The sequence below is a fragment of the Musa acuminata genome, chromosome BXJ2-6 (assembly GCF_036884655.1).
Source record: "Musa acuminata AAA Group cultivar baxijiao chromosome BXJ2-6, Cavendish_Baxijiao_AAA, whole genome shotgun sequence".
Taxonomy (NCBI): Eukaryota; Viridiplantae; Streptophyta; class Magnoliopsida; order Zingiberales; family Musaceae; genus Musa; species Musa acuminata.
This window is the reverse complement of record NC_088343.1, coordinates 5,302,501-5,324,306: the sequence shown is the minus strand read 5'-3', so window position 1 is coordinate 5,324,306 and position 21,806 is coordinate 5,302,501. Positions and strand designations below refer to the sequence as shown.

The 21,806-nt window shown below is 38.9% G+C and overlaps 4 protein-coding genes and 1 long non-coding RNA gene across 7 annotated transcripts in view; 2 read left to right on the top strand and 3 right to left on the bottom strand.

Annotated features, from left to right (window-relative positions):
* The first annotated feature begins 309 nt into the window (after window positions 1–309).
* On the top strand, window positions 310–3,611 carry LOC135614385 (adenine nucleotide transporter BT1, chloroplastic/mitochondrial-like). The gene is made up of 4 exons (XM_065111721.1): window positions 310–514; window positions 896–1,604; window positions 2,608–2,769; window positions 2,841–3,611. The coding sequence occupies exons 2-4, from the start codon at window positions 1,029–1,031 to the stop codon at window positions 3,309–3,311; spliced, it is 1,209 nt and encodes a 402-aa protein (XP_064967793.1). The 5' UTR covers window positions 310–514; window positions 896–1,028; the 3' UTR covers window positions 3,312–3,611.
* Window positions 3,612–7,058: 3,447 nt separating this feature from the next.
* LOC103987007 (uncharacterized protein At2g34160) lies at window positions 7,059–9,863 on the bottom strand. The gene is made up of 5 exons (XM_009405182.3): window positions 9,582–9,863; window positions 9,384–9,432; window positions 7,671–7,733; window positions 7,498–7,562; window positions 7,059–7,434 (listed from the first exon to the last, which is right to left on the bottom strand). Exons 1-5 carry the CDS (start codon window positions 9,699–9,701, stop codon window positions 7,342–7,344), a joined length of 390 nt encoding a protein of 129 aa, XP_009403457.1. The 5' UTR covers window positions 9,702–9,863; the 3' UTR covers window positions 7,059–7,341.
* A 32-nt stretch (window positions 9,864–9,895) lies between these two features.
* Window positions 9,896–15,512, top strand: LOC135581920 (uncharacterized). 3 transcript variants are annotated; one of them, XM_065111720.1, is made up of 12 exons: window positions 9,896–10,228; window positions 10,618–10,838; window positions 10,913–10,996; window positions 11,079–11,212; window positions 11,362–11,459; window positions 12,164–12,252; window positions 12,330–12,444; window positions 12,513–12,670; window positions 12,751–12,821; window positions 13,120–13,234; window positions 13,747–13,952; window positions 15,103–15,512. In XM_065111720.1, the coding sequence occupies exons 2-11, from the start codon at window positions 10,632–10,634 to the stop codon at window positions 13,909–13,911; spliced, it is 1,236 nt and encodes a 411-aa protein (XP_064967792.1). In that variant the 5' UTR covers window positions 9,896–10,228; window positions 10,618–10,631; the 3' UTR covers window positions 13,912–13,952; window positions 15,103–15,512. The 3 variants fall into 3 exon arrangements, with proteins under 3 accessions (XP_064967792.1, XP_064967790.1, XP_064967791.1); XM_065111718.1 differs by having other exon boundaries at window positions 9,896–10,273; window positions 10,608–10,838; XM_065111719.1 differs by having other exon boundaries at window positions 9,959–10,228; window positions 10,608–10,838.
* Window positions 15,513–15,708: 196 nt separating this feature from the next.
* LOC103987006 (zinc finger protein CO3) lies at window positions 15,709–17,150 on the bottom strand. The gene is made up of 3 exons (XM_009405180.3): window positions 16,507–17,150; window positions 16,296–16,415; window positions 15,709–16,212 (listed from the first exon to the last, which is right to left on the bottom strand). The coding sequence occupies exons 1-3, from the start codon at window positions 16,786–16,788 to the stop codon at window positions 15,907–15,909; spliced, it is 708 nt and encodes a 235-aa protein (XP_009403455.2). The 5' UTR covers window positions 16,789–17,150; the 3' UTR covers window positions 15,709–15,906.
* A 1,577-nt stretch (window positions 17,151–18,727) lies between these two features.
* The window catches only part of LOC135614384 (uncharacterized), a 4,602-nt gene continuing 1,523 nt past the window's right edge, over window positions 18,728–21,806 (bottom strand). The window contains exon 2 of the long non-coding RNA XR_010487522.1: window positions 18,728–20,588. This is a non-coding gene — a long non-coding RNA (uncharacterized LOC135614384). The remainder of the gene's footprint in view (window positions 20,589–21,806) is intronic.

Below are 21,806 nucleotides of genomic sequence, written 5' to 3'. Positions count from 1 at the left end.
TTTGTGGATTATTAGATTAGAGTCCTAATATACCCTTATAAAAAGAGTAGAAATACTAATTCGCCCCCATTCAAAAGCTCTAGTTGTTGTTTCCGAGGGGCCAATTTGGTCATATTGAAAGACGCTTAACTTAACGTTTAGTATAATATAAAATTACAATTATGCCCCTGGCTCTGCTCCTCATGGATGCCACTAAAGGTCGTGAATAAGATAGCATGGTGAGGGCATTTACGGGCGTGTGGGAAAGTATTGATGCCTGTCTTTGCTTTAACCCACGATGAAGGGGATAAAATGGGGGAACGAGCCGTGGGGAGAGGCCCAGGAAGAGTAGCGGAGGGGAAGCCCCTCTTCGCTTCTATCGCCCGCCGCTCCACAGCGTTGTCGACGGGAGCGGGAGGGATTTGACGGTACTACGAGAAGAGGGGAGTGGTGGGGGCTTTAGTCTGTGAAAGGCGTGATTCTTTTGCTCTCCCTGAGTTCGCCATCTGTTGGATTGTCTCGGTGGAGCTTTCAGGTAAAGTTTGCTATTTTTCATGCATCTGTGCGGTTTAAGCGCCTTTTCATGATTATCCCTCGGTTAAAGATCGATATTTTTGGTTTGTTCTTTGTCAGTTTGGTTTCGGGACTATCCCATAAAGGAAAGCGGTGTCTCTGTCTGAATCCCGGCCGCTTTGTCTTCAGTTGACAGATTTTGTTTGTTTGTTTTTTTTTGTTGTTCATCGCCTATCCGATTTCTTTTGTTCATGCCGTGTTTCGCTTGGTTCTGCACAGCGATGGATTTCGCTGGAAGCTATTTTTTTGGCTGTAATCCTAACGATATCCTTTTTCTGTTCACTTACCTCGATCTTATTCTTGTATCGGTTATATCTGTTGATTTCATTGCTTTTCGATGCAGGATTGCTGAAAAGCGGCTACTTTGCTGTCAATTCTTTGCCTTACGTCAACTGCCTGACAGCTTCAAGAGAGATGGATATGGTGCCGTGAATCTGTAATCATAAATTCGATTCCGAGCTGTACTTGTGATAGGAATGGCGGATAAGAGGTTGCAAGCGGTTGAGAATAAGAGTGACGTCTTCTTCCTCCCCTTTCCAGAGCTGGGCTTTTCATGGAACGAGGGATTTTACCCCTCCGGTGGCTTGTTTGCGAGTGTTGGACAGATGGGAGTCGGCTTTGGGGTTTCTCCTAATCCTCCTAACCCCAGTGATAACAGTGTAAACGTGCCTGGGACTGATCTCTATGTGAAGTATGTTTCCCCAGATGTTGGGTATCGTGTTCTGGGGACTCCTGCCGAGCCGGCAGCAGAAGCGACTAATGTCATAGCAGAAGTGGTGGCTAATAAGAAAGAGAAGAAAGGTGGGCTGAAAGCAAGGATTAGAATTGGGAACCTGCACTTCAGAAGGTTGATCAGTGGAGCAATTGCTGGGGCAGTGTCACGGACTGCAGTTGCACCGTTGGAAACGATCAGGACACATCTTATGGTCGGAAGCAATGGGAACTCGACAACGGAAGTCTTCCAGTCTATTATGGAGACAGAGGGTTGGAAGGGACTATTCCGTGGTAATTTTGTCAATGTCATCCGTGTTGCACCAAGCAAGGCCATAGAGGTAATTGAATGTTATAAGTTTATAACGTATTCCTTCTTAGTTTATAGTTGTTTCCAGGTCTTAGATATCATACTATTTCTGGGTAGTTTATTTCTATTTTTTTTTCCATGAGAGTTTATAGCCTTGTGTTATGGTTGATTATGTTGTATGCTATTAGCTCTATTTTGTGCTTTCTCTCATTAAAGATTTCTGGAAAAGGACAAGAGATTTCTTGTGCTGATGTTTCTATTAATTAGATTCACTGGACTCATATGAAGTTGTTGCAATCTTTTAGTTAATTTTGTCTGTCGTGGCATTTTTTAAATTGCAATGTCTATTATGTAAGCTAGGATTTTGATCTCTCCAATCTTCATTCGAGTTATTTGTTTTTATTTTAACTTCAAAATCTCCACTGTGGAAGAGCTTTAAGGTTTGGGTTTTTCAAGTTGCACCTCCCATGATTAAGATATGTGATAACCAGATAACCAATTACCAACCTGTTGGAGTGCGCCAATCATTACCTTGGTTTTCAGGTTCAATTGGTTCAGTTCCAGACTTGGAATTTTTTGACCAAAAGATTTGGTTCAGTTCAAGAAAATAGGTCATCTCTCTGGAAGCTGAACCATGAATATCCGTACTCCGAACAATTTTTTGTCTAATATTTGGTTTGGTGTCATGACAACAAGACTGTGAAAGCAATGTAGTTTACATAGGCTTGCAAGTCTACAGCTGATCAACCAAAGTTTTGTTGATGAGCAAGTGTATATGCAAACCAATTCTCACCACCTTGTTTTTAATTGACTGTAAGATTGTGCACATTTTAAATATAATGATAATATGATGTTGCATCTATATTTGGTCTCTGGTAGTCATCTTGTGTGGTTCCTAGCCATTGATAGTTGAACATGGTTAAGTTATGGTATACTATTATCTGATCATCGTTTCCTTTTGTCATGTTCTATCCTGTGTCTTGCAACATGATCCTTATTTCTACAGTTATCAAACTTTGTCATTCTCCTGGCAGTTATTTGCTTATGATACAGCTAAGAAGGTTTTAACCCCCAAGGATGGGAAACCTCCAAAACTTCCTGTCCCCTCCTCGCTAGTTGCTGGGGCATTTGCTGGAGTCAGCTCAACCCTCTGCACTTATCCTTTAGAATTACTCAAGACTCGACTAACCATACAGGTCAGTGAAGCCCTCCGAGGAATGTTAATGTTGCACATACAATTTTTGTCTGATTTCTACCATTCATGCAGAGAGATGTCTATGACAATCTTCTACACGCATTCCTGAAAATTGTATGTGAGGAGGGTCCCTCAGAACTGTACAGAGGTCTGACTCCGAGTCTCATAGGAGTCATGCCATATGCAGCTACAAACTACTTCGCTTACGAGTCCCTAAAGAAATTCTACAGAAAGACATTCGAGACAGAGGAAATAGGCAGCATCGCCACTCTTCTGATTGGTTCAGCGGCCGGTGCCATTTCGAGTGGCACAACCTTCCCACTTGAAGTTGCTCGGAAACATATGCAAGTCGGAGCTGTGGGTGGCAGGCAGGTCTACAAGAATATGCTTCATGCTTTCTTGAGCATATTGGAAAAGGAAGGAATTGGGGGGCTGTACAAAGGGTTGGGGCCAAGCTGGATGAAGCTGGTGCCTGCTGCAGGGATCTCATTTATGTGCTATGAGGCTTGCAAAAAGATTTTAATCGACGAGGAGGATGCATAATTCCAGCAGATTTTTCTAACAAAGAGGATGAAGCCATGAATGAAGAGTGAGATCTCAAGCCATATTTTTATTTGGAACTGTTGATGGAGCTTCTCACGTGGAGCCGTTTTCCTTTTGTTTCTTGTCTTGCTCTTACAATTATTCTTTTTATGTTTTACATTAGAACTAAGAGATTATATTTTTGCATCTGAAAAGGTCAGCAAAGTTTTAGATATATGAAGATGTTATGGATGAACTGAACAAGTCATTCTTGTTTATGGATTTTGGCATCTTTAGAAGATAAGAGGAATTTTGTGATCATCGTAGAGTGTCATTTCTGATTAAGTTCAAGATTGGATGTACTACCGATGAACAGTTCCTTTTTCTTCTGTTTCTTCCCTTTTCTGTGTATAATTAAATGCCTTCCGAGATGCAGGTTTTCTGATTAATCGTGTAGCTAAAACGACGGTCTCTCCAGTTCACAAAGTAAAGCGGGTGGTGCCTCCAAGTCTCTACGCCAACATTTAAACGAGGCATGGAGATGACAAACACCCTTACAAAATTAATCAAGCATATAAAACTACAAAAAAACCAAAACACCGACTTTGTTCACTGAGCTTTGGGCACACTGTAATTTCAGTTTTTAGTGAAGGACATGCTTATCCATCTAGCATCGAGCGGTCAGCTCCAACCCATTAAATAGGTTCACTTAGACCTAAACTTTTAGGGCTCTTGTGCACAAGTCAGACCAAAAACTTCTAGCGATAAATGAGGTAATATATTGGTGGATGTATTACAAAATCAAAGGAGAAGAGCGACTCAAAACAATACCAAACAAAGATACATAGAGTCGATGTGAAAATCGAACTGAACGAAGGGCTAATCCATAAAATTGTAAGTGCGAAAGCTATCATCAGCTTAATGTAAATTGAGAAGTAGAGTAACTTGGTTGGAACTTGATGAAGTGCTCAGGCCATACGAAGGGAGTCGATATAGAAAATGAAATATAAAGCGAAGGCACAAAGCTTTCCCTAGATAGAGGTCAAGGATATGAATTATTATAGATGCAAGAGTAAGATCATATCATTCAATGGGTCCCTCATTTTGATAAAGTGGACTCAACCTATATAGTGCTAAAGTGGAAGAGAGCTTCGAGGTGCATACACTTTATCTAGGTGAAACATTTAACGAAGGAACTAAGACAACTCAACTTGCGAAGGCGAAGTTGGGGTCATAAGACCTTGGCACGGGATAAGATGATGCAGAGGTGAGCACTCTTGAAGAATATGTCATAGTGTTATTATTCGAGTTATCATGAAAGAAGTGGTATCTAGAGACTCAGGATTCAAATAATGGCACACAAACTTTAGTGAAGTCAGTGGACTTTGAGAGCTACGAGGCGATGAGCTATCCTAGAGCTATACTTCATCCAGGTATAACCCGAAAGCAGGTGAATGAAGGTCGATTGCCAAAGAAGCAAGCATAATCGAATATAACGGAGGCTCTACGATGTGATAGTAAAGACCACACATTGAATGTCACAGTCTGAGTTTATCATACAAAGATCAGAATGTAATAGAGATATCACCAAGAGATGATATACGACACACACAAGAGAAGTCCCGCAAGGGACTTGATCGTATGGAGGTATAATTGGGAGTTACTGGGAGCTCCACTTTAGTAAATAATATAAAAGGCTATGAATTCAATGAGTGAATACTATGATACTACAAAGGCGGGTCTTTCGTGCATGTATTGAATTTTATATCGAATAAAAACCTTAGTCATTAGCACGTGGGTTTTATGTACTACCGAGAGAAAATTCCTGAGTGCAAGTATTAGTAAGTTTTATGGGAGGGCTTAATCATATAGAGGTATAATCGGAGCGACGTAAGAGTTGAACTGCTCCAAAGCTTATATTCGCTTAAGAGAGCCAAACAAATCAAATGAAAAAGCTGAGTAAGCGATTGTTGCTATCAAGGAAGCAAAGGAGAACATAATCGACGTGAGCATAGGAACTAAGGCGAAGGTCATGCATAGGAGTTATAGTATGTATTTCCATCAACCAAGGAGCAAGGAAGAACGAATCTATATGGTAGAAGAGTCGAAAGGATTTTGGGTCGTTTGCTACTCAAAGAAGTAAGCAATAGAAATTATGGAGAAGACAGTATAATCCTAGAAGCAACTAAAACTATTTGTGACTTATTTCAAGTTGGGGCAAAATTTTGCTCTTTTCGGGCAAAATTTCTTGTATTCCAAAAGTTCGATGACAATAAGAAAGCGAATCGCAGTGGTTAACTTAACGCAAGAAGTGCAAACACTTTGCGTGCTTCAAAAGTGTGAGCAAAGAGTAGACAATAGTTAGTAACTAGCTCGATACATGGAGTACGACCCTCGAGGAGGTTGGCAAACTAGTGTAATCTTTACCTTCCCAACTCTTAAGAGAATGGAAATAATTGAATACTCCAGTTCTCCTATTTATCCAATAAAGGAGCTTTTCAAATATCATTCGAAGAAACTTAATGAAAGATAATAATTGTCAAATCCTCACTAATGATGATCGATGCTATCGAGAATAGATTGTCTGCTTCATTTTCTAACAAAATTTCAATCATAAGTGAAGGTGATGCAAACCTATTTGAAGGCGATAACCAAGTAAAAGAGGAATTAATAGACAAATTTTGTGAGGAAAAATCTCAAAAAACTTCAAAGTTTGCGAGGAAATACTCATTAAAACTTTAATAGACATCCACCCAACACAAGCGACATAAGACGTTTAGGAGACTGGTACATAACAAAGAATGGTTTTTCCTTGATCTGAAGGATTAACAGAAACCAATAAGGATTAACACAACTCGGTCGACTCCATACCAAAGTAAGAGTTATTGGTGATTTGAAGTAGCATGACGGATCAAAGTTTGACTACTCAACAATAGTGACAAAGTGCAACTAGAACAAAAAATTAAAGATTCAATAAATGCGAGAAGATGTAGCATCCGTAAAGACTTCGACCAGGGCGTCAAAAGAATAAGCGGGGGAGAATATCACATACAAAACTATAAATAATGTATTCGATGTAATGCTCATGTATATTCATATCTTTCAGTTTTGTTCATGCTTTGCATAACATATAGAGGACTTACGGTAGGTTTGGCAACCCTATTTTTGGTCACCTTTTGTGATCGTTTTAGGCTTATAAACTCAAGTTAAAGTTGTGTGTAATAATCAATCAGAAGTAAAATTATTTAAAAACAGACCATCTAAACAATCATGTTGAAGGTTTTATAGCTCCATAGTACAGAGTGTCAGTCAACACAATACCTAAGAATTACCCAGGTGACACATGACTGGATAAGCCTTTAGGATACTGTCTGAAAACTTAAGTGAACTTTTATGAATTTTGAGTTGAACGTTTTTTTTAACCCGTAAGGAACCTTTTACAACTAATAAGAATACTGTACAACTTAAACAAACCATCTAGTCCTCCTCGAAAACTACCTTATTTTTCTGTCATTACTATCCCCGCCTCGAACACTACCTTATTTTTAACTGTCACTACTATCCTCCATCACCACTTCCTATTTTTCTTTTTGTCTCCACCTCAGGGAATCAGCACTCACCACATCTTTGAAACACCATAATATATATACCGTTATACTATGTATCGATACATTAATATTCTAACCAGGTCACCGACACAGATACGGCACCAAACCAATGATTCTTGGTTTTCACACGACTGATAAAAATTAGGTTTCTCAATTCAAGTTGAAGCATGAAACCAACATTTATATTGTATTCTTTATAAACACAATATTTTAAATAACTCCAACAAGCATAATCCAGACAATGAACACTATGATGCCATAAGGCTGATAAAGAACGGTTAAAATGACATCCAAACAAATTTCACTCCAACGGCATCTACAACATCTAGAATCAGAAAATGAAGGGGAAAACAAATAGTGCTCTTTAATTCATAGGAATAGTCCAGCTAATAACTAACAAGACTCTCCTGCCCACCCAAAAACTAGAGCAAGTATTCATTCTTTCAGCTCTGCTCCTCACCGTCTCCTGCCTCTTTCTCTGCCGCTGCAGCCATCAACTCGTCGAACTTTTCAGTTTTACCCAGCAATATCTCAATCTGAGCAGAGAGACTCAAAATCAATACTATTATAACTTGGGTTGTAATTCACTGAAGTCGTACCTTTGCTTTCTGCAATGGCCGCCCCCTTGATTCATCATTCACATCAACAGTAGATGTCATAATCTCTGAAGATTTTTTTTTTTTTTCATCACAGAGCAATTAGTGTCCAACTCATGGGTAGCTTTATGAAATATATAATCCAAAAGGTAAGACAAAAATGTATTGTATCTTACTCTTCTCAACAGCAAGACCATTATTTTTTAGAATCTCTGCAATGGTGACTACAGTTGCAATGGCTGTAAAGAAGATTGTTAGGTGGTCAGTATTAATGTAGTTTAAGCAAATGTGTAGGTTGTGTGTGTGTGTGTGTTTGTGTGTGAAGCAGGAAGCATGAATCTTTAATCAAAATTGCACACCATAGCAAGATGTTATCAACTCTGCTCAAAATGTATTGTTGGTGATAATACTGGAGCAAATATGGTGTGAAAAAGAATAGTTTAAGCCTTTAAGGCAACTGTTGGTGGTAAGGGAACCATCAAAGAACTAAACCATATTTGAGGTAAAATGTAGGATCCTGCAGTAGTTTTTGGTCTCACTTTCATTGAATCCTAATAACATGGATATCCCATAGGATCCCAGACTACAGAATGAAAACATTCAAATCCCTATATCTCACCAATGAACAATTCAGGGGCATCTGCTTCATTTGATGGTAATTTAAAATATGTAACAGAATATTTAACAAGTCAACCAGTCAAAAATAATTGAAACACATTGTTATTGTTGTCGTACTAGTCAAGCAGTCAAACATGATGCACCATTGAAACAGTACAATAAAGGATGATTTACAACTGAAAATCACCAAATGCAAGACCTAAGACCAAGATTTCCTGTTGTAAAGAAGACAACTAAAAGATGCTTTAGAAGCTATAGTGTTCATTCCAAATGCTTGGACTGATAGTTGATCCTCATTTGTCCTCGATGTTTCAAAAGCTTCAAATTAACAACACGCACTTCACAACTTCAGTGGCACAGATGCCCAACATGTGAAACATGCAACGTGAGCATATGCATACCCAACATGTGAGCATATGCATACCATTTTGTATCACCTACTCATTCATAACAGTAGTTCAATGGCACAGATGCCCAACATGTGACACATGCAACATGAGTATATGCACACCATTTTGTATCACCTACTCATTCATAACAGTAGGATACAAAGTTCAAAAAGAATGGTTCTGCATATACGTTGGTTGGCGCAGCTGCATATGTAGATGCCCATGCAACCACAAATGCATTCTCCATAATCATGGATATCTAATAATCATGTCGTTTATGCTTATTTGTATCATTTCTAATACAACATTACTTAAATAGCATAAAGCATGGTCGTGCATCACAACATGATTGAATATTGCATATGTTCTTGGCCGATACTAGATTATATTTTTTTATATTACAATATCTAATAGCATACGTGCCTGCATATGCACCACATATCTCTCATGCACTATGTGGTACCTAATAACCCCTATACTAGGGCCACCTTTTAGAACATTGTACATGCAAGTACCCACACATTTAATAAAACATGGAAATATAAGAAATGAAATCATAAAAAAAAAGAAACATTGAGTTGCAAAAGCATGATAGAAACCGCTATGACAAATCCACTTTCTCTTTTTTGATGCATACAATAAGAACCACAGGCATAATATATGGTGCACATAATTAAGAATAATACACATTAAAAAATCTAGGCTTGAGCAAAGAAATCATCTACTCTAACACCCTTTGAACATTAACAAAGTCCAAATCTGCAACTTTGAAGATTATAAAAGCCGTCAAATGAATTAGTAGGTTTAATTATTCGCTAGACAAAATAAAAAATAGAACTTTTAAATATTACAGAGGTCGGTGGGAGAACAAAGAATTGATACCCATTCCAAGAGCCGAAAGCTCCACCTCATTGTGTTGCTGCATGTACCTCTGCAACCAATAGTGTAATAGCGTTACCACAACATTCATTCCTATAAATCGCAGGGCAAAAGAAATTTCTTCTCAGCAAACTCCCACATCGACGAAGCAAAAGTTTAGGGTTGGGTTTAGAATTGACGGCAGAATCGGGAGTTTCGTACCTTGGCAAGATTGACGTAGAAGAAGAGGGGCTTCTTGGTGTTTGAGACCTGGATGCGGTTCTTCTTGTAGGAATCGGCGGTGACGCTGAGATTGTTAACGCCGTCCGTGATCTCCTCCATTTACGCGCGCTTTGCCCGCAGACGGAGAGACGAGTAGAAACAACCCTAACTCAAACCCTAACGCGCGTCCCCAAATGAGCAGCGCAAGGAAGCGACGTAATACAACACCCTATCGTATTTGCTATATAGGGAGAGCCGAGCCGAGCCGAGCCGAGCCGAGCCGAACCGAGTCTCCAACCCACCGAGTGGCTCTGACGACCCGGCTTGCCTTCCGGTTACTTCACTTGCGGATTGAACTCTTGAGCAAAACCGTCAGATCGGGTGATTGTAGATTTTGGACCGTCCGATCCAAGGGGATCGGAGTGTCGTCTTTCTGTACTCCGCTGCCGCCTCTTTTTCCCCCGCTGCCGCCTCTCCTCTTCCGCCGTCACCTCCTCAGTCGCCTTATCCGTGTCTCTTCGTCTGCGTCTCTGCCGTGTCTCCCCGTCCGCATCGCTGTATCCTTCTCTTCCTATTGTTACGCGTCTCCTCCTCCTCCTCGTCCTCCCCGTCTGCTCTTTCTCTCTCTCTCTGATCGGGAAAGTACGGTACGCCGACCAATATCGATACCGGACTCAGAATCTTTTCTTTTTGTATGTTTAGCTCTTACAAAAAGAAGACTTTTGTATGTTTTCTTGTATATAATTTGTGAAGATGTTGATTAAAATTAGCAATCTTTGGGTACGGGAACCTATGGGGTGTAGTAGATTCTTTCTTTGTTTCTTTTGGGGTTTCTTTCAAGAAACCGTTTGTAGGTCATCTTGCATATGTTCTTGTGTATATTGTTGAAGATGTTGATCAAAACTTAGCTGCTTTTGTATATGGGGATTTATGACTAGAGTACATTCGTTCTTTACTTTCTCTTGTTTCTGGTTTTCCGATGCTGTTGCTTCTTTTGATCATCAACCGGCTTATTCGTATTCGTAGACTGCACTAGGTTGCTCCGGTTGGATGGGTTCCAACATGAATGACATGAAATCGCTTCAAGAAACTAATCTTGATGAAGAAGGTGATCAAGAATTTGAATTGGAGGATGTAGATGATGGAGATGAAGAGGAAGAAGTGGAGGAATATGTAACCCTAGGTCTTGTTGAAAAGCCCAAGAATCCTAAATTCCTTCTTCGCCATCTATTCCCAAGCAAAGCTGGAGGTGTTCCGGTAGGGGTCAATTCATCAACAAAGATCCACGGTCTATAATGTTTGGGGTGTATAATTAGGTCTGTTATTTGTAGGCATGGTTGGATCCAGTGGATTTGCCACAAGAGAAGTCGCGAATATGTGGTTTTTGTGGAGAGCCTCTTCAGTTCCTTCTTCAGGTAATCATTGTTTTCTTTCTGTTTTCTTCTTTACCTGGTCATATTGAAGTATGAACAATTGAAAGGCTCCCAAACTTTGCAGATTTATGCACCGATTTCTGAGGAGTCTTCTACTTTTCATCGGATCTTGTATGTTTTTATGTGCCCATCCATGTCATGTCTTCTTCGGGACCAGCATGAACAGTGGAAGCGCAGAGAAGACAATCCTTGTCGAAGGTGGTGGTGTTTTTGTAAAGCTTTTGCTTTCTGGGTCTTTTCTGTTAATTTTGGTTCAACGTTTTGTCTGATTTCTTATTCCTAATCGAACTCTTGTGTTACTTCTATTTATTTATGTTCTTTTCTTTGTTTATGAAATGGTTACAAAGTGTGAAAGTCTTCCGTTGCCAATTACCTCGATGCAATCCATTCTACTCTAGTGAGCCACCAAAGCGTGATGGCATTGACAAACCATTGACTGTTGGAGGTAATTGACACTCTACAATAATCATTAAAGTCTTTTAATAATATGTATATTCAGAAATGGAATCACAAGATATAGCAGTTCACCAACATCTCATACAGTCCAAATGTAGAAATTGACTCATGAAATATAGCAGTGAACTATTTAGTGAAGTACACCATAAAACCATGACCTTCACTTGAAGGGAAGAATACTCCATAAGGAAGAAAAAAACTGAAAATTCCAAATAAAAAATCCTCATGTTTTATTTCAGTAAATATATCATATGTTGGTTAGGGTCGAGGTGCATTGAGGTTCTAAGCTCTCCTATACCAAAGCGTGAACCTCAGTAGTTGCTGCACTTGATGTTGCAATTTATATAGAAGATAATTTTGAAAAAGAAGTGAATAAAGAATCAAGACCATTTTATTGTTGAATAATATCCAGTTGATAAATAGCTAGAGATAGCAGAATATGGAGAACAAAACGAGTTTTATGTACCTCTAAGTAATCTACAAAGTCAAAATGATACTACTGATACGATATTGCTGTTCCAGAACCCATTCTTGATCTAAATTATTATACTTGGCCTGCCTGTTTCACTACCCTTTTATCAGCCTTTCTTGTATTGAAAAAGTTACCGATTTAAGTTTTAAAGATCACCATATTGTTTTGTCTTGAATATTTATATATATATTTGCTTTAATGGTGGTTTTTTTTTTTCGTAGCTGCACTTTGCTCTTGGTGTGGCACATGGAAAGGGGAGAAAGTTTGTAGTAGTTGTAGGAGAGCACGTTACTGCTCTGAGAAACATCAGGTACTCAGAATTGATGTTTTTCTTTATGCAAATACTTTTTTGCTTGATCGTAAGTTATTCTGCTTTTCAAATATCAGGCTTTGCATTGGAAGTCAGGGCATCGAAATCAATGTCGTCAGATTGTAAATTACTCAGAAACATCTAGTTCAAGTCCTGATTCCTCTAGCAATAGGCTTCCAGCTGTGGGCAAAGGTCAGATAGATGTATTATTCTCATATGATTATTTCACCATGTCAACTGACATAGTTTGGTTGTTTTAGTTGCCTGCAGTACACTATGGCCTGAATATGAGATTATCATAGAAGATGAATGTGCTTTTGATACGGAAGCTTTTGAAGATAATAATTGTGCAACATCATTGGTGCCAAAAAATATGAAAACAGATGACTCATATCAGTTCATGTTGGACAAGTTTGAGGTTTGTTCTCATTACAGTTATAATATAACCTCTTCTTTTCAGATAATATGCATTGGATTTGATGTGATAGTTTCGTGAAGGCTGATGAAAATAAAAGGACCTGGGCATCATTTCAAGAACGAATTGCAAAATGTCCTAAGCAAGTGTTGAGGTAAGAGTTAAATTGTTTCATGATGAAGTTCCTGGTTCTGCACAGTTAACTTTCTTCTACCTGATAAACTTCTGGCATAGATGTCACTGCCTCTTTTTCAGTAAGATTTGTGTTGACTGCTCAAAAAATGGAGAATTCTATCAGGATTTGTTTTCCTGTTATTTTCATGTGTCACAGTATCAATATGCTCCAAATTTATACCCACAAGCAGTAATCATTTGTTATATCTTAATATCACTTCCTTTTCAAAAAAACTGAAGGATATATGTCAATTTTGAACTTCTGTAATATTCTACAGATATTGCCGAGATCCTAAGGCAAAACCACTATGGCCTTTGTCAATTGGCTGCCCCTCTGTAGCAAATATTCCTAAATGCAACTACTGCAATGGCCCTATATGCTATGAATTCCAGGTTTGTTTTAAATCCATGTGTTGTCTCTAAAACTTATCAAATGTCTATTTCAGATAGGTACTCGAATGTTAAATTATTATGAAATGTAATATTGTGAAGTCTCAATGGAATACCCATTACCCAGTACTATGTTTAATGTTTTAAGAAGTGGATGGAAAGTAGAACATAATTACTTGTCGATTGGTAGATGGATTGAACTGTTCTGGTAGTTCAACTGGGTAGGAATTCAAACAGAAGATGATATCTACAAAGACGAGGGGTACTTATTATTCATTTTTAAGAATGGTGGTGAGGTGGGTTCATCTTCATCTATCATCTCAACTGGGATGTCACTCCTATGTTTTGTTTCTGTATTATGAAAGAATTAGAGATTGTGGACATCTTTCTTGTATAATGTTTGGGTAGATATATCAGTAAATTTGATATTTTTTAAAGAAAATCTTTCTTGTAACGCACATGTCTAAATATATCAAGTAATTAAATTGCTTATATAAATCATGTTCTGTTTGCAGATCATGCCTCAGTTGCTTTTTTACTTTGGTGTGAGAAATGATCCTGATTCACTTGACTGGGGAACCATTGCTGTATATACATGTTCAGCTTCCTGTGGATCAAGTATAAGCTACAAAGAGGAATTTGCATGGGTTCAGTTATATCCTACAGCACCAATGACTTGAAGGTTCTCTGATGTGTATGTGCTCTATGCCATAAATTCCAGGTCTGATGAACTCTGTTACTTCAATGTCATAAATGTTATTTCCATGTTCTAACATAGTACACCTTTCCTGAGATGATAGTTTGCCAGATTGACAGGAGGATCATTTAGCAAGATTGCTAAAAAATGAATTACTTTGTTCTGTTGCTCTTTTCCTTGAGTGTTATCGGTTCATGACTTTTGTTGTCTCTTACAATATGTGCCTCTTTTTACACTATAATGTCAGTAGTCCTTGGACAATTAGATTTAGATTCGCAGATGCTTAGTTCATGGTAGTTCAACAATTTTAGTCTTGCCTGATCCATATCGTAACATCGTAAACAGTTGGTTGAGATTAACATGTTTCTGCATACAATATATAGTGTCACAATATGAAATAGTCTTCCATTAATCTCTGATTACCTGACATTGCAGGTTTTATACGATGAGGTTTTTACCAATTTTTGGAGAATGATGTATTCTGCTTTTAGCAATATAATTAACATTAGTTCAATGTCTTCAACACTTTAGTCTACTCTCACACACTCATACAAGCTGTTTGTTTGCAAGGTGAAATTGATAGTGTCAACAATTTTGATCTAAGAATCAAGTTCCCATGCATTGTCATACTTAACATCACAAAAAGAGAGTTTCTGTGGATTCACCACCTTTTCTCTGTTATTGGATTACGATGTAGTGCTCTTGTGTAGCTGACAACTTTTATTCATGATGCTATGTTATCTTAGATGACTATCTTTTCCAAATGAAATGTTTTCTTCTCCCAATCAACTAAAATGCCTTTGTTCATTGTCAACGTTGCTCCCGTTGACTCAGATTAATGTTGACTCGTACAAATTGTTTGTTTGCAAGTGAAATTGATGGTGTCAACAAGTTTGGTTTGACAACTGAGTAGCCATGTTTTGTCATGCTCAACATCACAAAGAGAGTTTATGTAGATTCATCACCTATGCTCTGTTACTGGATTCAAATGTAGTGCGCATGTGTAGTTGACAATTTTTGTTTACAATGCTATGTTGTCTTAGATGGCTATACCTTATATCAAATTAAATGTTTTCTGTTCCCAATCAGCTCGGATGTCTCATGTTCATTGTCAAGGGTTGCTCCCGTTGACTCTTCAGATTAATGTTGACTCATACAAACTGTTTATTTGTAGGTGAAATTGAAAGTGTGAACAAGTTTGGTCTGAGAACTGAGTTGTCATGCTTTGTCATGCTAAATATCACAAAAAGAGAGTTTCTGTGGATTCACCACCTATGCTCTGTAACTACTCGCGCTGAGTCCTGGTCAACATCACAAAGAGAGAATTTTTGTGGATTCATCACCTATGCTCTGTTACTGGATTCTAATGTAGTGCTTGTGTAGTTGACCATTTTTGTTTGTGATACTATATTATCCTAGATGACAATACCTTTTCCAAATTAAATGTTTTATTCTCCCAATCAGCTCGGATGGCTTATGTTCATTGTCAAGGGTTGCTTCCGTTGATTGCTCAGAATAATTTGAACTCGTACAAACTGTTTATTTACTTTGTTGTCTTAAATGATTATATGTTTTGTTACTGGATTCCCATGGAGTGCTCATTTGTAGTTGATAATTTTGTTTCTGATGTTATGTTGTCTTAGATGTTTTGTGTAGTTGATTATTTTTTATTTATGATACTATGTTATCTTAGATGACTAAGCTTTTCCCAAATTAATTAGTTTTTTCTTCCAATCAACTGAGATGTCTTCTATTCATGGTCAACTCAGATGTCTTCTACTGGTTGTGAAGGGATCGCTCCCATTGACTCCTTAGATTAACGTTGACTCTTAATTATTGGTAAACCTTGCTTTCTTAAAAGCAAGGCAAACCCGACATGGAAGGAGACAAATCCAGTGGCATCGACTCAATGGAAGAGTCACCGAGAAGAACAGGGTCTCCTCGAGCTGCAGCCACGAGGCGTCATTCTCTTTGGCAATCAGGAGAGGATATCCATGGAGAAGACGTCGGCGAAGATGGAGAGGAGTTCCTCGTCGTAGTAGTCCTCGTGTTCCTCGTCCGTCTCCAGCGCCGTCTGCAACTGACTGCTCCACTCGCCGCCAGTACCGCCGCCCATTCTGCTGCGGCTCTGGTTCTGCTCGTCGTTGCCGTATCTAAAGCATTCGAGACTGTTCCCCGCCGCGGCCTCTGTTTCGGTCTCAACCTCCGTCTCCGTCTCGCCGTTCCTCACGAACCGCCCCCTCACTCGCGGCCGGCTGTCGGCCAACGTCTTCCTGCACGCGTACTGGAATCCGAGATGGAGCATGAAGTAACAAACCCGTTGATGGAGGAAAACGAAATGAACGTCAGGATTGGATGGCTACACACAGTGATCTTCTTGCGGAAATTCCTCTGGTTACGCTTGCTCCGGTATCTCTCGATCCTTTCCTTCCTCTCCTCCGCGCTGTATCGCCGGACCCTGGGAGTCTCTCGCACGCCATGCATCCGCTGTTATCAAAGATTCGATTTTGGGCGTCAGAAACCATCCAAAGTGAGAACTCGACGGATGCAAACGGAGAAATATGGAGGCTTTGGCAACCTGGAGGTCGCCGGTGCTGACGACCCGCCTCACAGGGCAGGAGGAGAAGGACGGGGACGACGAGTAGGCCGGCTGCGGCGCGTCTATGGACTTCAAAAGGTGGTGGTGGAAAGCCAGCGAGTGGGTGCTGCTGCTCCTGTGGAGATAGCATCCGGTGGGGAAGGAGGACGAATCGGGAGGAGAAGAGGAGGGGAGAGGGAGGAGGCCATGAGGAACGGAGGAGGTGGAGACCTGGTGGTGGAGACTGCCGTCGCCATTAGAGGAGGAGAACGAATGGAACATAGCGTTGGTTGGGGTTGAGGAGAGGGGAGGCGGAGTGGGCTCCCCCTATAAATGGAGCTCGAGCCCGGTAAGAGGGTGCCGGGTTGACCACGGGGTGGGTCCCAGACACGTAGGCCCGGCATCAGTGTCGGGCTACTCCCCGGCCTTTTAGGTAACCACTCTCCCCGGCCTTTTAGGTAACCACTCTCCCCGGCCTTTTAGGTAACCACTGACCTCGGCTGCGGCCTATAAAGATCGAGTGTGTTGTAGTAGTATCATGTTATTAGCTCAAAGGAGTTCTTTTTCTTGTGGATTATTACGACTTCGTGCGTTCAGCAGAGTATATCAGTAAGTCATAGGGTGTCCAGATTCCTACTGTCCGAAAGGAGGCGTATGATCTCAACTCTCTATTAAACTAATAATTTGCTTTGGATTTGATGCTCCATGAAACTGGATATGAAATGCTTTATATTATTTTTCTTCCTCTGTAAGAGATTCCTAATTTGCATGCTGGAAGAGGATGGGAGGATCTTTTCTTAAAAATATATATATAATAATAATGCATAAGAATCCAGCCAATTCATATTAAAAAGGTTTTAACAATCTATCTGATTTGTTCTCAATCATCTTCAGCAGATGCTGCTGCTGTATTTTGAGATAAAAATTTCAAGTACAGAAACATAAGAATCAGAATGAGGCTTCGATCAATAAGAATGTGCCACACAAACGCTCAAGGCAAGGGTTCCAAGGACAGTAGTTGTGGCAAAGGATGAGGAGGAGCTGCTTTACTGGGTGAACAAATTCCCTGCACAAGAAAAGGGCATGCAGTTTTCACAAACTTGCATGAAGATTAAGAATCATGAATGGTTCAGCATCATCTTCTTCTTCACTCTCAAGCTTTTATTTAGATATGAAGGGCAAGAAACTGACAGTTCATGCACTTCTTTTTCATGAATATTGCATATCTTTTTTTGTTTTTGAAACAAAAAATAAAAAGAACATAATAAATAACTTTATTTTTATTCTTTTTGTTTCTTGAAAATAATTTCATTACATTAGTTTTCAAGGCAGAGAAAATTATTCTCAAAAAGAACCAAAAATAATCTGAAGAAACACCAGAGTGATTAGTACATTATAAGCATTGTAAGCAATCAAGACCTCTGGTTCATGATTTAAATTAACATATGGAGATAAATTACATGTTTAATCAGTCCTGATTTCCTCAATACATAAATCTGTTTGATGAGTATTTCAATAGACATGAAAGACAATAACAAATCAACATCTCCATGAATTAAAAAATAACAGTGTGGCAAGCACTTGAGATCCCATCTGAGCCAGTCCAAATTTAGAGTCAAATAAAAATGTTTTGCCGAACCTACATTTTAGCAAAAGGCTTAATATGCAGACTAGTTTTTTCCCTTTTTTTTTGTTTGATGTGGGATCAGACTAGTAGTAGGGTTGAACAAGGGGGCCACTTCTACATATACTATGATGAGCTTGTTTACCCCCAGCCTAGCCTCTACCCATGAACAGGCATGAATGGTAATGCTAGATATAAGAGAAGAATTTGTCATGGAAAAGAAACATGTATGTCAGTTATTGATTGGTGGATTGTAAGAGTAGGGTCTGATCCCAAATGGCAGGGAATGAGTCCCAAGTCCCACCAAGAGAAAGTAGCCACAGTGACATCATCTCAAATGTCGCCAGGAGACAATTTGACTCCCTGATTTGACATGACTGTTCTAGTCAAATCTATTGAAGAACCTTTTTGTGTTTTTTTTATTATGTATCCTTAATCAATTCACTTATTTAATTGAACTATAAAATAGGTACAAAATGTAGGATCTATAAAGAATCAAAATGAGATAACATTTGTATGCAAAAAACAGATAGAGAGACTATCTTCAATAGAAATAGGAGATTGCAAAAGACAACCTTACCAAAACACCAAGGAATATAGGCCAAAACTATACATCATAACTTTAAAACTTTTTAAAAGCATATTTCATGAGCATTCCTGCACACATAGCAGATAGAGGGGAGACAGCTGCTATTGGGATGTGGGCGGAAAGGAGGCCAATATTCGAAAGAAAGCCTGAATGCTAACATCCTACTGTTTGGCTTTACCACCATCCTCATAGCATTCCACATTCTGAGAATCCAATGATGCCACTATCATAATTCATAACTTTAAACAATTAAGATACCTTCACTTTAATCAGTCACGAGATCATCACTAATGGTGTTTAGTGCGTAGTGAACCAAAGAGGATGATTGATACCTGACGATGTAATGATGAAATTACCTTCAAAATTGAAATTACCTTCAAATTTTGATTCAATTTGAGACAATGGGTCGCTGCAAAGACAGGATACAAGCTCATGTGGTTAGAACAAATAACCAAGATAAGAACATGAAAAATGAGCCCCAAGACTCCTCGTAAATAAGACAGCAAATAAGGAGTTCGTCCAGTTTAGTTCCCCATTGATGGCATGTAACTACTTTGCAAGAAGGTGATCAATTCTTAAGATCCATCTCCTCCTTGAAATAGAAAATGCTGATCAACAATCAGAAACAATGTGCCAGTACTAAATACAAGTGCAACAAATCCATGTTAGTTGTTCAGTTGCCAAACTCATAGTAAGAACTAATTAGATTGAACAAAGTGACCTGCAAAAGAGCTTGTGATTCTTCTCATGCAACTAATAATGATTTCATTTCATTTCAATTAATCTAACCAACCCAAAACAACTAATAAGAGTTGAGGCATACAGGGGTTGATGGTATCCCAACTCAAAACATATAGTGCAGATTTTTCGGTCACACCAGTGGACCACTCATTTCCAAGCAATATACTGTGGTAATGCAACCCATATTGCTCCCTGACGTTTTAGCACATCAATGGCTAGTCAACTTGCATTTGACTATAGGTCCTACCACTTTTCCCATGTAAAAGAGATAATCAATGGATAAAATAACGAACACCATGAAAGAAACAATCAAAGTTTCAGCAGCAACTTTGGCTTGTTAATCACAGGGTCTGATCATTTTCACTAATAAAAAGGCATGCCCAATGCATGAGACTCCCACCAATACAAGATCCAAGAAGGGACAATATACAGAGTCTTATCTTTAAATATTTAAAAAAATTATTTTTGTAACTCGAACCCTGATTTTTTAGGTCACAAAGGAGCAACTTCATCGTTGTACCAAGTCTCATCCTCATCGCTTCCACTGATAAAGGATGTTCAATTCAGAACATCTAATGTCCTTGGGAATAACTCAATAAATGCCCTCCCAATTTGGTACTATAAAACTAACATGCTTTCAAATCCTTTCCCTTTCAACTAGACTTCCAAATAAGAGAAAGATTGCAGAATTACCAAATCTTGTAAGGACTACCCTTGCAAGCAGGTTTCGACCCAAACGAAGGTCCACCAGCATCCTCTAATTAGTCCAAGATAACTTCTCACGAGGCCACTGGGAGAATGATTTCCCCTGAGAACTTGGATGCCTGCAGAGGTACTAGGTAATAGAGTTAGAAAGAGACATGACGCTCACCTATTGATCAGGATGTATGTTCGTTCGGTCAATAGTCCTGTGTTGTTTCAGTTGTCGATTGGTACATAGCAAAATCAGCAGGACCAAACCATTCAGAGTCCATTCTTGTGCATATTCCACAAATCATCAGAGGCCCACCTCAAGAGTTGTGTATCGCATTGATGTAACCAGACAGCAGCAGAACACCAGCTTGAAGTTCGTGTGCACCCAGCAATATCATTGATTGCAAATATTTGATCCCAATTCGAGAAACTATGCTGCAATTATCAGAAAGAGAAGTAAATGTAGAGGTGATCTTGCCAATGACTAGGTCTCAGCATCAGTTACAGGAAATAACCTGTGATGAGAAGAAATGTTGAAGCTCAAATGAATGCTGCTAATTATTCTAAGATTGTCATGCAGATACAACGTCATTTTAATTTGCTCTATGTGACAAATATTGACATTCAAGCAGAGAAGAGTTACATAGTAAATACTGTATGGTGGTCATGAAAATCTCAGGTTTCAGATTTGCATTCCTTCTTTGTCACGTACCTATACTCTCATCCACTCATGGCAACATGTAAAGATAAGTGGAAGAATTAGGATATGGTGCCATCCTGATAGTCCTAAGCTTTTATCTTAGTAGGTCAACAGACAAAATAGTCATACCACTAGACCACAGCTGGACTTGCAATTATTGTTAGGTGATGTGTTAAGTATTTCACAGAACACAGCTTTGACATAACATGTCACGATTTGTGCAAATACAATTAATATGCAAGCTATGTGTTCACAATTCATGTCACTATTCCTGCAAAATTCATGACCATAGATGATCATAAAAACACAACTTTAATATAACTGTGATTCAACCATATTGGAGAACGATTTTGTTGACCTCTAGGAACTAAGGATTTGCAATCCCTCCGGGAGATGATTGGTCTATCCAGCATCCAATGCTTCTTCTTGAGTAATCTTACTGCATATTGGTTCCTAGAATATTGCATCTGATGAGAAACCAATATCATTTTCTTCTGAGTCCAACAAAAGCATTCCATGTGTGCTTCAATAAAGTCATTGAAATACTTCGATGCTAGACATGTTTCCTTGATGAAGAAATTTTGTTTAAGCATAAAAGCATTTATTTATTAGCTGAAGTATAGAATGTAAAAGAGAAAGAGAATCAGCAAAGATCTTTTCCACACTCCTTTTCAGAAGTTGCCTGAATAGTGGCTGTCAGCCAGACAGAAAAAACTCAAAGTGGTTTTGAGTAGGCCAAACTTGCCATCCTCTTGGTGCAAGGGATAAGTGTGTTAACCAAACTAAGAAAAATCATCTCACAAAATCTTTTACTAGTTTCTATAATACCACATAATCTTATAGATGGATATTTCCTCTGAACCTCAAACAGCATCTTGTTCGCTTCTTATGAGATTGTCCATGTAGGTCCATGACTAAAAACATCTGTTGGCATCATATACAAGTTAAATATC

Coding starts and splice junctions, on each gene's coding strand:
- LOC135614385 (XM_065111721.1), top strand. CDS start 1,029: ATGGCGGATAAGAGGTTGCAAGCGGTTGAGAATAAGAGTGACGTCTTC. Junction 1,605..2,607: donor CACCAAGCAAGGCCATAGAG/GTAATTGAATGT, acceptor TTCTCCTGGCAG/TTATTTGCTTATGATACAGC. Junction 2,770..2,840: donor AGACTCGACTAACCATACAG/GTCAGTGAAGCC, acceptor CCATTCATGCAG/AGAGATGTCTATGACAATCT.
- LOC103987007 (XM_009405182.3), bottom strand. CDS start 9,701: ATGGAGGAGATCACGGACGGCGTTAACAATCTCAGCGTCACCGCCGAT. Junction 9,433..9,581: donor TCTACGTCAATCTTGCCAAG/GTACGAAACTCC, acceptor TATTGGTTGCAG/AGGTACATGCAGCAACACAA. Junction 7,563..7,670: donor TGGTCTTGCTGTTGAGAAGA/GTAAGATACAAT, acceptor AAAAATCTTCAG/AGATTATGACATCTACTGTT.
- LOC135581920 (XM_065111720.1), top strand. CDS start 10,632: ATGGGTTCCAACATGAATGACATGAAATCGCTTCAAGAAACTAATCTT. Junction 12,445..12,512: donor GCTTCCAGCTGTGGGCAAAG/GTCAGATAGATG, acceptor TGGTTGTTTTAG/TTGCCTGCAGTACACTATGG. Junction 12,671..12,750: donor TCATGTTGGACAAGTTTGAG/GTTTGTTCTCAT, acceptor AGTTTCGTGAAG/GCTGATGAAAATAAAAGGAC.
- LOC103987006 (XM_009405180.3), bottom strand. CDS start 16,788: ATGTTCCATTCGTTCTCCTCCTCTAATGGCGACGGCAGTCTCCACCAC. Junction 16,416..16,506: donor TCAGCACCGGCGACCTCCAG/GTTGCCAAAGCC, acceptor CTTTGATAACAG/CGGATGCATGGCGTGCGAGA. Junction 16,213..16,295: donor ATTTCCGCAAGAAGATCACT/GTGTGTAGCCAT, acceptor CTCGGATTCCAG/TACGCGTGCAGGAAGACGTT.